Source organism: Ornithorhynchus anatinus, chromosome 4 (assembly GCF_004115215.2).
Source record: "Ornithorhynchus anatinus isolate Pmale09 chromosome 4, mOrnAna1.pri.v4, whole genome shotgun sequence".
NCBI lineage: Eukaryota > Metazoa > Chordata > Mammalia > Monotremata > Ornithorhynchidae > Ornithorhynchus > Ornithorhynchus anatinus.
Genome location: NC_041731.1, coordinates 44,758,915 through 44,773,776, shown reverse-complemented (window position 1 = coordinate 44,773,776; position 14,862 = coordinate 44,758,915). Strand labels below are relative to the sequence as shown.

Sequence of the window (14,862 nt, the reverse complement as noted above, 5' to 3'; positions counted from 1 at the left end):
GGAGTTCACTTGCTTCTAGGCGGTTGGTTTCCTTCCTCTTCAGTTCGCTTCATTTAAAAACCTTCCAGGTCAATTGGAGAGTTGCCATCATCTATTTAATTGATACAGTGAGGCTTAAAAAAGCCAGCATACTCTAGGCCTGCCACTGCACATCTCAATTTTGCCCTTCCCAGCTCGGCAACTACATCAGCATCTTTGCTGGTCTCCCTGCCTCCGGGCTCTCCCCTCTCCAGTGTATATTTCACTCTGATGCCTGGATAGTTTTTCTAAATCTCCATTGTGCCACTTCTCCCCATTTCTCTCCATATCGGATCAAAGCTCCTGACCACCAGCTTTAAGGTACTAAAATCATCTCTCTCCCTTCTACTTTTCTACTCTCTCCTCCCACTAAACTGCAGTTCAGGCAATTCATTCCTCTCAAGATAACCTACTCACCAGGCCAGTTCTCTCACACCCTCTTCCCTCCCAAGAATTCCTTTCTCCTTCACTTCCTATAGACTACTTTTTGCCCCATTTTCAAAGGCCTTTTGTTACCACATATTCTCCAAGAGGTCTTCCCTGATTAATTCCTAATCTCCCCATTTTATATTCCCCAACTGTTCCTTCAGCACTTCTGCACGTCCAAGCACTTATGTCCTCATAGCTCCAAAGCACTTAAATACATATATTTATGCTCAATTTCTTCCTCCTCTCTATAGTATATTTTAATGTTTGCTAGATAGTAAACTCTTTAAGAGCAGGGATCATATATACTCATTCTAATTGTACTTTCCCAAGTCCTTAATACAGTGGTCTGCACACAGTAGAGACTCAGTAAACACTATTGATTGATATTTGCTTTGTTAAGATTGACTATGTTGGGTGAACTGTACTTCAGCATTCATTAGGCATCCTTATAATTATAGTGATGAAAAATTATAGCAAATATTAAGTACTACCTGGGTGCTAAACACTGTAATAGATATAAGGTTATGTGATTAGACTCAATCTCACAAGAGGCTCACAGTCCATTTTTATGTGTATTTTCTGGATGAGAAAACTGGGGACCAGAAAAGTTGGGTAATTTGCCCAAGGTCACACAGTATGCTAGTGCCAGATTTGGAATGAGAATCTAGGTCTTTTGACTTCTAATCCCATATACTTCCCCTATACTTCATACTCCTTCCGCCTTCAAGTCTTCCAGACAGGAAGCCTTCATTTTTTAGAGGCCAGAGATATTATATTCTCAGTTTTTATCACAGAAAGGAATGGGAGAAGGGGAAATGAGAACTTAGTCAGGGAATGCCTCTAAGAGGAGATTGGGTGTAGGTGGAGAATGGAAGGGGACCCAGCATTGAAACTTGAGGGACATCCTCAGCTAAAGGGTGGGAGGCAGAGGAGGAACCCACAAAAGAGACTGAGAATGAATGGCTAGAGAGATAAGAGGAGAACCAATAGAGGATAGTGTCAGTGAAACAAAGGATGGATAATGTTTCCAGGAGAAGGGGATGGTCAGCAATGTCGAAGGGAGCTGAGTGGTCAAGGAGGATTAGGATGGAGTAGAGGCTTCTGGACTTTTCAAAAAGGAGATCATTGGTGACCTTTGAGAGGGCAGTTTCAGTGGAGTAAAGGGAGCAGAAGCCAGATTCGGAGGTTGGGGTGAGGGGGGCTAGTCAAGGAGAGAATGAGGAGAGGAAGTGGAGGCAAAGGATATATAAAATTGCTGAAGGGGTTTGGAGACAAAGGTAGGAGGGAGATGGGGTGATAACTGGAGGGAACCTTGGGGTCAAGAGAGGGGTTTTTTTTAAAATAGGGAAGGCATGGACATGTTTGAAAGTAGTGGGGAAGAAGCCAATGGAGAGTGAACTGTTGAAGATGGCGGGCAGGGAGGGGAGAAAGGAGGGGGCAAGTGTTTTATAAGGTTCAAAGAGATGGGTGTGGGCGCAGTTGGAGAGACAGTGTATTATCATCCTATTGTACCTCTTGTTCATTAAATAGGAGGCACACTCTTGATCCATTAGCTCTGGTCGTAGGCAGCATCTGAGCACGTGTTGAGCCCCGAGAAGTTGCAATAGGTCAGGTGCCAGGCCCAGGGGGACAGGGAGCAGTTGACAGTACTCCACAGGATGCCTCAGTGGTGGTGCTGGGAAGTTGGATTGGCACCCTATTCCTCTCCTCACCCAACTCCAGTGCGGAGCAACCCCACTTCCTAGCACCACCATCGCCACACATACCAGTTGTCTAGGTGTGGGCTCATGATTAAGGGACTCCAGCCCCCCACTCCCAGAAAAAACACAGTTGGTAGCCACAGCCACTCGGCCACTGGGACTGAGCAATGCCTGCACTTCCCCCATCCACCATCAGCAAGGATGAATCCTTCCAGTTCCTGCTCCTTGCAGCCCTGGCCACGCCTGGGACTCTGGGGAGTGCCCACCTGGACCTCGTGGGCCCAGGCACTGCCCTATTACCGGCTTCACTCAGTGGTCTTGCTGGCTCTATCTGCAGACCCCCCACCCCGCACCATTACACTTTCCCTCTTAGTAGGTTGAGAGGGAAATTGACAATCGTGCAGCAGTGTAAATCAATAATAGATAAACATTTGCTGAGACTTTATTTCTCAGCAGGCAGCAGGAGGGGCATTAGTGGAGCTATGTACTTCAGTGTCCTGATGCTGCCGCTGTGGCTTTAGCCTGACACACCCCACTAACCTGGGGCTGGTAGCAGGCAGAGGTATTCAGGACTGAGTGTCTTACAGCTGGTGGAGGTGGCCCCACGTAATTGCACCCTGCCCGCCTGCCTGCCGCCAACCATTAGAGGGGTGGGAGAGGGGACTGCAATCCCATGGCACATACAAATACCTGCAGGGACATGGTTCTTCAGCAGAAAGGATGTTAGGAGTGGGATATGGCTCTGAGAGCTGTAAATTGGCAGTGAAGTAAGCGCTATGCTCCCTTCCTCGCTGTTGTCCTCTGTGACCCCAACCCTGGACTCAGCCCATGAAGGAGGTCAGTTCTGGTTGCCCAGGCCCATAGAGAGCAGGGCTGAGTCCCTTTGGCATTCCCTGCACCAGCTTCAGGACTCCCGTGAGCAGGGTAGTAGCTTCAGGCTCCCGTGTGCTCTGAATCTGGATCCTCAGGACACAGCCAGATGGACAGATTAGGGAAGGTATCTCTGCCGGCTCCCAGAGCTGGGGTTAAGGCTGGGCTCTGGCTCCTGGTGCTTGACCACGGCTCACTGCCATCCTCTGCCCACCCCACTGCATCGAGGTTGAGGTGAGGCTCCTCCTACTCTGCACTACCCTGTGCTTACCATTGGCTGCTCACCCAGCCCAACCCACCCAGGCCTTGGCTTTCTCAGCCTCCTGCCTACTCCTGCCTTCCACATGATTCACCTCCCCATTCCAGTGCCATTTAACCCCTCTCCCACCAACCTGGATTTTATAAAATTAATGAGGATGATAGTAAATAGCAATAGCGATGGAAAGTATATGCTGTATCCACCCCAGCACTTAGCAGAGTGCTGTTAGATGCAAGATAATCAGGTTACAGCCTAAGTAAGGGGGGAAAACAGGTACTAAATCCCCATTTTGCCGATGAGGGAACTGAGTCATAGAGAAGTTAAGTGACTTGCCCATGGTCACACAGCAGGTAAGCAGCAGATGTAGGATTAGAACCCAGGTCTTCTGACTCCGAAGCCTGTGCTCTTTCCACTAGGCCATGCTGCTTCCCAAATTTGGGTGCTTAGTTTGGCACCCAAATACAAAAATGGAGAAGAACCATATAGCAGAGATGCTTTCATTTCAGGGGTGGTGGGTAGAATAAGGGTGAGGGAAGATCACTAACAAATGAAACCAAAAATGGCTCCTTTGCATGCACAGTGTTTGAAAGGGATGACTGGGCTCAGTACAGGTGTGATGGTCTCCAGTTCGTGCACCATAGTGTGTATCTTAAGCAGTAACCAACTTGTGGGCATTAGAAGCCACATTGCCACCCTTAGGAGACCACTTTGCTTACCATCAGAAGCTATCTGGCTCTATTATACTTCCAAGCTCTTCAAAATGGAGGAGAAATTGTACACAGCAATGAATTTGTTCCTATTCAACCAGTGCCACTCTTGCTGTGAATGTTCAATAAATATGCAGTAAAGATTATATAAAAAAAGAGGAGTTTTCTTGGGAAGGATTGTGGCCTCGTGGGAAGAGCTTGAGCTAGGAGTCAGATAACTTAGGTTTTAATCCTGGCTTTGCCACTTGTCTGTTGTGTGACCTTGGGAAAATCATTTAAACTCTCTGTGCCTCAGTTTCTTCATCTGTAAAATAGGAATTAAGACTGTGAGCCCCATGTGGGATAGGGACTCCTCCAATCCCCTTTGCTTGTATCTACCCCAGTGCTTAGTTCAGGGCCTGGCACATAGTAAGCGCTTATCAAGTACCATAATTATTGTTATTATTTGTACAGTCCTTGGCACATTGTGAGTTCTTAGCAAATACCATCGTTATTATTACTATTGCTGCAGAGAAATCCCAGGAGGACAGATGGACTCCTTTCTAAAAAGTGGCATTTTAATCTTTCTGGTTGATCTTGGCACTCTTTGTGTATGATGTGCCCTAAGGCAGGCATGGTAATTCTTCACTGAGGTGAAAAAGTGAAAATGTGGGTGGGAGAATATTTTGCTATTGTGTTTTGAAATGCAAATATCAGACCGACCATATTTGTTGGGAAAGTAGAGCTCTGCCCCTCCCAGGTGTTAAGGCTCCAACCTCCCTAACACCCGCAGACTCTGCCTCTGGCCTTCACCACGGGTGACTTGTTGCCAGCTCTGTTTCCTATTGTTAAAGAGGCTCTTTTTTCTTTCAGGAGAGTCAGAGGAATGAGCTGCTGGAAACACTCCATAAACTTCCCATCCCTGATCCAGGCGACTCTGTTCATCTCAGTGTGGTAAGTGAGGCAGAACACAAAAAATTAAGGAGAAAGTTTTGTCATATGAGTGAAAAGCTCCTTATGTTTTTCTCTTTTAGGGGGTAAGTGGGGTTAAAAACGCCCTGTTGTTTGAGCACTTCTCCCCTCTTCATTGATTAATCTCTGTCTTTCTACCAAGGTGACCTTCTTATCCAGAAATGACTCATGTGAACAAGGGAGGGATGGCTGTTGGAATCTTTGTTGGAGAGGGATTTCTATTTTCCCCCAAATCTTCTCCTCTCTCATGTGTCTTGCATACCAGCACTCCCCTCCTGACTTTCTGCCAGAGATTAAGTCCCTTTAAACAGGAGGGCAGCAGTTAAGAGTCCTGGAACATCCTCCACTGGACGGTTTTGCTCACAGCTGTAAAAGAAGCAAAGTGTCATAAGTAAAATCCAGTCTCTGGATGGTGGTTCCAAGCCCTCGGCAGAACACTTTATTTTTAATGGTTCCTTGATTCTGATTTTCATGCCACTCAGCATGTCTGTCCCTCTTCCTTAGTAAAATGAGGTTTGAAGGCATTATAAAGCAGTTGATTTAGCAGGACAACTACAAGTTACTCTGCTTTGTTAGTTTAATTTAGTCTGGGGATTGGGAATGAAAGTGGGACAGGGAAGGAAGGGAAGAGGTCTGTTCTCTTATTTAAAAAAATCTCATTTTGGGGACCTGGAAAATCTTCCCATTAGGGTGCTGAATCTGTGGGCCTGATCCTTCCACTGGAACTACTGATGTGCTGCTGAAAAATCTATTTTATTTCAGATTTTCCTCTCTCCCCCACCCCATTTTAAGTTGGTTTCTGCAAGCAGCTTACCCTCAGTCTTCTCATCTGTAATATGACTGGACAGGTAGCAGTTGAGGGCCCTGGCTGGGTCACCAGCTGGCAATGGAGATGACCTGGGTCCATCTTGGAAAGGAATGGCAAGCTTGCCTGACCTAAAGGACAAGGCATCTCTGAGGCAGGATGATCTATTGGGATATTTCAGTTGTTTCATGCCAGTGATTTCCAGGAATGCTCTGGCCTCCTCTTGCCTCAAACATTTCATGGGTAGTGGAGCAAGAAAGGATATCAAAGGACAGCTTAGGGACCACTTTGTTTTGGAGTCTCTAGGCACCTTAGTTTAGCTATTTACAAGCCAATGGCTCTTTAAGGACTTTTTTTTCTTTCTAGTCTCTGTGAAGACTCTGCCTTCATATTTAATTTTTACTTTCAAGGGACTATTTCATACTTACTGAATTATAAATGGTGGACTATTGATAGAATGAAAAATCTGTGTTTTTCCTTCTTAATCTCTTACAACTGCTGGGTGTACTTGATGGGTGTACTTGATTGTGACTATTGTGTTAGTGGAGCGAAGAATGTTTAAATTTATAAGCATCTCCAGAAAGGTGGACTAGGTTCCTGACCCTTCCACTTTGCAGGGCTGTCAACCACTGAGGTTTGTCTTCACTTTGCCCAATTGGGGCAAAAGTTGAAGTTTCATCGAGGCTGCTGTGGATTATGTATCATTATTTAACACTGGGGTCAAAAAGCTGCATAGGAACTTGACTAGTGTCTTATGTTTGTGCACCAATTTCATGTTGTACTTTTAATAAAATGGTTGCTGTGGGGATGAAACTGACCTGATTAGATGTGAAGCTTTTGAAAAAAAAAAACCCTTAAGAAAAGTTATCCTGTTGTTTTTTTATTTGGCTTTATAACTCCTACAGCTAATTGCAGCATTTCTTTAGGTGTGACTTTGGATTTTATGTTGGTATTTGAAAAGTTGACTGTTTGGCTTTCACCTATAGGGAACATTGTCTTCTCTGTGAGTCCTTCCCCACTTCTCATACAATATGGTCTTTAACTGGTTGACTTCACACTCCTTGACTATGGGAGAATCAATTTCCATTTGTCTTTAGCCTTAGAATCAGTAATTACAGTAGATGAGTTATTTGTTCAGAGCATTATCATTATCATTTAATTAGAGAAAACAGTTAACCAGATAAAAAATCACATTGAGTATTCTTTAAACTGACCAGTTGTCATAGCCAAAAAACATCCAGTTCCTTTCATTTCTGTTTGTTATTAGAACTCAGGGGATCTGGGCATTGCCTTAATAGAGAAGGGTATTATTTTTGACAAAAAACTATCCGATATGTGTAATCCTTGCAGCTGAAGAAGTCTCTATTCTTATCATTTTGATTCAGCCAAAGAAAAGGTAACATCTTGCATTTGTCATCGATCGACAGGCTCTGTTACCAAGTTTCCTTGCCCAGAAGAAACTGGATAACTTTGAGTTTCAGTAAAATATGTGATTGGTTAGGCATTAGGATTCCGAACTGATTAAGAATGTAAGTTCCATGTAGGCAGGGAGCTTTTCACTTTTTTTTACTGTGAACTTCCTAGTGCACCACAGCAAGTTGACGGTCAATAAATAGCACTGATTGATTGATTACTACCTCCACACTACCTCTAGGATCACCTTTCTCATACTAGAAGGGCTTTCAGCCATGATACATAATAAATAGGGCATGACTGGTAGAAAGGTACAGTTCACCACTTATTGCAAGTGAGGCTTGGCCTATTCTTCACTTTCACTATCCAAATAACTTTATTCGTTGGAAAAGATTCTTACCTTTGAAACTAAAGACATAGCGGCTGGGTCTACCCATGACAAAGTTAATGGTGGAATCAAAATATCTTACAGAAACACCATTTTTCTCAAGATCTGTAATGTCCTCCTGCATGTTAATCTCCTCACTTTATATTCCCCAACTCCCAAACCAGCACTTTCTCATCACTTTCTCTCACTTAAGTATTTTATAAGCTCCTGTAGCACTCATGTACTTATTGTTGTGTCTGCTCTTACTTCTTCCTGTCCGTAATTTACTTTATTTCCCGTTTGTCCCCCTAGATTAAAAAACCTCCTCGAGGGCAGGGATTGTCTTGTAATTCTGTTGAATTCTCCCAAGAGTTTAGTGCAATGCTATGCAAAATGTAGGCACTCAGTATATACTAACGATGATCTGAAATTTAGTGAGGGATAGGGTTCTAGGACTTTTTGTTTTTCTTGAGCATGACAGGAATCAAAAGAACTGTCATTTCAAGGAGGATGGAAGGCACATCCATTCATTCATTCAGTCGTATTTATTGAGCGCTTACTGTGTGCAAAGCACTTTACTAAGCCATTCTGGCTCCTGCTCTGGCAATAGGATACTTCAAGGTTAAAATGATACAGTTGGTATTTTTTCCCCAAGAAATGGCATCTTTTTGCGTGTCTCAAATTCAGCAGTTCTCTTAAGTGACAGCTCTGCTCAGGTTGTTGGCAGCCCCGCAACTCATCCATCTCCACACTGCTACCAGATGCCTAGACTCTTCCTGCTTTCAGAACATCTCTACCTGGATATCTCACCTACAAAACTCAACATGACCAAAACTGAACTCATCTTCCCACCCAGATCTCTCCCTCCCACCCCCTACTTTTTCATAACCATTAACAACACTTCTGTCTTTCCCATTTCACAAGCCTGCAATCATGGCATTATCCTTAACTCTTTTCTCGCCATCATACCACTTATTCATGCAAGAATGCAATCCTGAAGTTTTATTTCTAAAACACTGCCAGAATCTGCACCTTCCTCTCCATCTAAACTGCTATTATCCCAGTCTAAGAATTTACTAATAATAATTGTAGTATTTGTTAAGCATTGTTAAGCATTTACTATGTGCCAAGCAAATAGCAAATACTAGAGTAGATAGAGGATAATCCAATTGGACACAGTCCCTCTTTCATAGGGGAGCTCCTAGTCTAAGGGGAAGGCAGAACAGATATTTAATCCCCATTTTACCAATGAAGAAACTGAGACACAAGGAAGCTAAGTGACTTGTACAAGGCCATACAGCAGACAGTTGGTAGACCTGGGATTAGAAACCAGATTTCCAAACTCTCAGACCTGTGCTCTATCTACTAGAACATGCCACTTCTTGTACCTTGTCATATCCGACCTCCTTGATGACCTCCCTGTCTCCAGCCTCACCACTCAGTTCTTATTTCTCTCTGCTGCCAGGTTCATTTTTTTATTTTAAATTGTTCTGTGCACATCTCACCCTTCCTCAAATACTTCTAATGATTACCCATCAGGGGATATTAAATTGTACAGAACTCCTATTTTCCCACATAAACTCTGTCCTCCCCCTGATTTTCCCACACTGTAGACAGCACCACCATCCTTCCTGTCCCACAAGCCCATAACCTTGGCATTATCCATGACTCATCTCTCTCATTCTATTCACATATTCAATCTGTCCCTAAATCATGTTTGACCTTCACAACATCGCTAAAATCTGCCCTTTCCTCTCCATCCAAACTGCTGCCACCTTAATCCAAGTACTTATACTATCCCACCTTGATTACAGTACCAGCCTCCTTGCTGGCCTCCCTGCCTCCTGCAAGCCATACATCATTCCGCTTCCTGGATCATTTTTCTACAAAATGACTCAGTGCCTCAAGAACTGAGGTGTAGTCGTGCCCCACCTACCTCTGCATCAAACTTCTTATCGTCGACTTGAAAGCACTCAATCACCTTGCCCTTTCCTACCTTACCTTGTTATTCTCCTACTACAACCCAGCCTGCACACTTCACTCCTCTAATACCACTAAATCCTGATCTGGTCTACCTCACTGCTGCTCTCTTTCCCACGTCTTGCCTCTGGCTGGAATGCCTTCCTTTTCCTCTAGGCTGTAAGCTTGTTATGGGCAGGGAATGTGTCTGTTTATTCATATATTGTACTCTCTCAACCACTTAGTACAGTGCTTTGCACACAGTAAATGCTCAATAAATAGAATTGAATGAATGAATACCTGACAGACAATTTCTCTCCCCACTTTCAAAGCCTTATTGAATGCATATCTCCTCCAAGAGGCCTTCACTAACTAAGCCCTCATTTCCTTTTCTCCCGCTCCCTACCACATCAGCCTGATTTGTTCCCTTTATTCAACCCCTCCTTCAACCCCACAGCACTTAGGTGCATATTCGTAATTTAACCCCTACAGTGCAGGGAGCATGAGCATGGGAGTCAGTAAGGATGGAGAAATAATGTTGTGGGGCAGTAGAGAGGACAAAGTCGTATTTACTGAGCGCTTACTGTGTTCAGAGCACTGTATTAAGTGCTTGGAAGAGTACAATACAAAAATACAACAGACGCATTCCCTGCTCACAACAAGCTTACAGTCTAGAGGGCACAAGCATGAACTTTAGGTGGATGAGGCCAGTCTTTCTGAATTTCTCATCTCCCTACCCTATTCTCTCTCCCTTCTGTGTCACTTATGCACTTAAGTCCATTCCCCCTAAGCACTTAGGTACTCAATAATAATAATGATGATGATGGTATTTGTTAAGCATTTACTATGTGCTGAGCACTGTTCTAAGCGCTGGGAGAGATACAAGGTTATCAGATTGTCCCAGATGGGGCTCATGGTCTTAATCCCTATTTTACAGATGGGATAACTGAGGCAAAGAGAAATTAAGTAACTTGCCCAAAGTCACACAGCTGCCAAGTGGCAGAGTCGGGATTAGAACCCATGACCTCTGACTCCCAAACCCATGGTCTTTCTGCTCAGTCATGCTGCTTCTCTTCCTACCTTCCACTGCCACAACACTTATATGCATTTCCTTATTCTTGGTTGCTTCCCATACCTGTAATTGATTTTAGTGTCGCTCCCCCATCACTGGTTTGTAAGGTCCTTAAGACTGAGGATCTCATCTACTTACTCTGTTGTACTCCCCCCAAGCTCTTAGTACAGTGTAAGTATTTAATAAATACCATTGACTGACCCCAGGGTGGTCCTCAGTTAAGAGAGTTAAACTTTAGAACTTGGAAAGCCCAGAATTCCTCCTGTCAAGCAAGTAGACATACTGGCAGCAGGGTTCCTGGGGTAAGGATCTGGGGCAGAAATCATGATGCATAGCTCCAAAGAACGCTAGTTCAGTCAACACGGAGTGAACTCCGCCATTAGCATGGTGCAGATTTGCTCCATGCTAATTCAGAAACTCTTTTAGTCTTATTGAGGAACAGCCAGTGGTTCAAGTTTATTTTTCAGTGTGATGCAAATAAAAGTTTCTATTTGGAGTTTAGAATAAATGGCAACCTATGTAAATTATCCTTGAGCAAGGTATTCAACTTAGTGAAATTATTTTAACCCAAAGAAGAGTTTTGGTTTCAGCGGACATGGTTTTATCATTAGTTTTGGAAAAAATAGATCACTTTATGGCTTTTTTTTTTTCTTTTCTTCCCAGCATTCGTACTTTACTGTTCCTGACATCAGGGACCTTCCTAGCATACCGGAAAATGTGAGTATTTGGACGTAAGCACTAAACTACAATTCCTCAGTCCATTTTCACCCCAGGTTCTCATGGGAGGGAGTGAGGGCACACCCAGGAGACAGCGAGAGAGTGCCTGAACAAGTGTAGAAGTGCACCTAAATGTGTGTAAATAAGAGTGAGGGGGATGCCTCCAAGCTTAGAAGGCTGGTGGATGAAATATACAAACTGGCATTGAATATCTGGAACATCCTCTCTACCTTAAAGCAGATGGGTGTCCTCCAGAGCAGGGCTTGGTCTTAAGACTTTTCCATGTTTTTTTCTCTGCTCTACTGAAATACCTAGAGACAGATCATCTCTTCATTAGACTTCACATATGCCAGAATCAGAGGTGTTTTCCTCAGAGTGACTAGGTTCGTACTGCAAAATTTTAATCATGGGTTATCTGTAGAATGGACAGGTTACGAGGCTAAATCCTTTATCTTCCCAAAATAATATTAGCATGGAATAAGGTGGCAGGCCAGTGACATAAAATTTGCAGTACTGTAATGGGCAGGTGAATACATGAAGAGTTTTTTCAAAGATTAGGCTATTATTACTAATTATTGCTTCCTCTCTTTGTATGGTTCTTAATAATTGAAACCTCAAGTTTGTCTGCAAATACAATTGCAGAAGATCCCAGCCAGCCTCTGTCTCTTCAGAGACTGCCTACTGTTTTGAAGGTTGGCCAAATGCTCATGTGCAAGGTTCATAAAACTCTGACTGGCCCACTGATGATCAGGAAATGTTTGCCATTTAGAAACTAGGTAGGATGTCCTTTCAGCCTTTATATCCTGGCCACCCTTCCCTCCACCTCTCCTTTTCCCTTTCCTTCCTCATTCTGTTCCCCCCACTTCGGTTTTTGTGCTTTTATACTCCCTCTGCTGGTTTGATAGCTAACAAACTCTGTTCCCAGAATTGGGCCACCTTTGGTAGCAATTCGACTGTATAGAGAGGGAGGGAACATCCAGACCCATCTTAGTGTGAATAGACTTGGTTTAAGAAAGAAAAGGCAAATTTATTTCCAAAATATTAAGGAGGAGTTTGGGGTTTTTTTGTAAATGGTATTTTGTGAAAACCTTACTTTAAGTAGTGGGGCAGATGCAAGTTAATCAAGTTGAATACAGTCCCTGTCCTGTGTGGGACTCAGTCAAAGTAGGAGGAAGAACGGGTATTAATCCCATTTTACAGGTGAGGAAACTGAGGCACAGAGAAGTTAAGCGACTTGTGCAAGGTCACACAGCAGGCAAGTGACAACACTGGAATTAGAACCCAGGTCCACCCAGGCCCAGGCTTTTTCCACTAGACTACACTGCTTCACTTTGGCAGTTATTTGAAGTTTTAACAGGGTAGTGGTTAGGTTTATAGATTAATCTTAGTGGATAGAGCATGGACCGGAGATTCAGAAGGTCATGGTTTCTAATTCTGGCCCTGCCACTTGCCTGCTGTGTGACCTTCGGTGAGTCACCTAACTTCTCTGTGCCCCAGTTACCTCATTTGTAAAAGTGGCGATTGGGACTGTGCGCCCCCTGTGGGACAGGGACTGTGTCCAATGTGATTTGCTTGTATCCACCCCAGCGCTTAGTAATAATAATGTTGGCATTTGTTAAGCGCTTACTATGTGCCGAGCACTGTTCTAAGCGCTGGGGTAGACATAGGGGAATTAGGTTGTCCCACGTGGGGCTCACAGTCTTAATCCCCGTTTTACAGATGAGGGAACTGAGGCACAGAGAAGTTAAGTGACTTGCCCACAGTCACACAGCCGACAAGTGGCAGAGCTGGGATTCGAACTCATGAGCCCTGACTCCAAAGCCCATGCTCTTTCCACTGAGCCACGCTGCTTCTCCAGTGCCTGGCATATAGTAAGTGCTTAATAAATACCGTAATTATTATAGTTATTAATCACTATGACTTCATTGGTCTTGTGTGCTGCAGCCATTTGAAAGTTACATTTTCCTTATTTTGGCTCTTTTGAAAGGTCATATTCAAATTTAAATAGTCATATTTAATTTTCAAATTCATATTTAAATTTCAAAATTGTTGACTTCCAAACTGAGGTAAGTAATAACCATGGAGTTGGACAGGTAAAACTCACAATGTCATGTGTTTCTTGAGAATCAGTATGGCCTAGAGGACAAAACCCAGCTGGGCAGTCAGTAGACCTGGATTCCAATCCTGGCTCTGCCCCTTGCCTGCTGTGTGACCTTGGACAAGCCACTTAACTTCTCTGAGCCTCAATTTGCTCATCTGTAAAAGAGGGGTTCAATTCCTTTTTTCTCTCCCACTCAGATTTTGTGCCCATGTGGGAAAGGGACTGTGTCCAACTCGATTATCTCATATCTACCCCTGTGCTTAGGACAGTGCTTGATGCCTCGTAAGCGCTTAACAGATACCACAGTTATTATTTCTTTTCTCTGATATTTTTCTTTCCATTCCATCTCCCCTGAATTTCCATTTTGTTCTGCTTACATCTGTTCTGATGCTCCCTCTGTTCCTGTTGGTGATTTAAGGCTGAAGGATAAGGATACTAGCTTTCTGGATATTAGCTGCTCTGTCTCTTCCCAGGGTAAACCGGTTGCATTCTAGGTAGCTGGTACAGCATCTTTATGATCTGGAACCCTGCTGATTTGACTCCTGCAGTCACATCGCCCGTCTCTCAGGCAATGGAGATTGCTATTTGCGTCATGGGGATTTAAGAGGATCCCAGTTGTCTCCCATTATTGTGCTGCTTGATGTATTTTCTCAGTCTTATATTTGTCACTTCCATGCTCCCTATGCGAGTGCTTCCTTTATGCCCAGTTTTCGAAACTGTTGACAGCACTGAACATTAGTTCTAATTAACTGAAAGCCATTTCTCTACAAGTTCTTGAGAGAGAGAAAATTGCAAACACTTCTTTCTGAAGTTCTGTGAAGCTCAAATTGGTGGATGAAGCTTTCTAGCTTGCAGGTTGGTGTGTTTTCTAACCAAACCATGAATTCTTTTTGTGGGTTGTGTAAGTACCCTTTCCTGGACCATCTACATATGCAGAATGCTGGTGTTTATGTATCTTTTGCCTGTTAACTTGCTTAATCTGGATTGAGCCCTGAACTTGTATTTAATCCCATTTGGAGCCAGGAGGTGAGATGGATACATAGAAATCAAAAGCTATTACATCAGAATTCAAAGGACCCAACCACAGCCAAGATTCAGGAAGTAAAGACACAGAGTTGGGGGTGGTTATAGGGAAGCAAATAGATCCAAAATTCTGTGGGGTTGAGAATTGGGGAGTCTTTGGGGTTGAGAGAGCAGGTCTCCCTGGAGCTGTTAGCTAAATGGTAGGGGATCTCAAGAAATGATGGGCAACAATGAGTAGTTACTTCTTGAAAAGAAGTCCCTTTAGATTACTCTGTCACCAAAATATCAATGAAAAGTTCATAATGAAAATTAATTATTTTACTATAAAATAGCTCTCACTGAATTTATTCTTAGGTGATTTCCACAATCTCTGTCAGAAATACTCTTTTTTCCCTTTGTGAAGGAAGAATACCATTGAGTAATTGCTCATCAAGGTTTTATCTACCTCTCTAGGTAACACATGGAGAAGTA

General features: G+C 43.5%; 1 protein-coding gene across 2 annotated transcripts in view; it reads left to right on the top strand.

Moving 5' to 3' along the window:
• The window catches only part of DENND1A (DENN domain containing 1A), a 493,337-nt gene that overhangs the window by 211,665 nt on the left and 266,810 nt on the right, over positions 1 to 14,862 (top strand). For both annotated transcript variants that reach the window (XM_029062896.2, XM_029062894.2), the window contains exons 7-8: positions 4,836 to 4,916; positions 11,214 to 11,267. In XM_029062896.2, the coding sequence (XP_028918729.1) occupies positions 4,836 to 4,916; positions 11,214 to 11,267 (135 nt within the window). The remainder of the gene's footprint in view (positions 1 to 4,835; positions 4,917 to 11,213; positions 11,268 to 14,862) is intronic.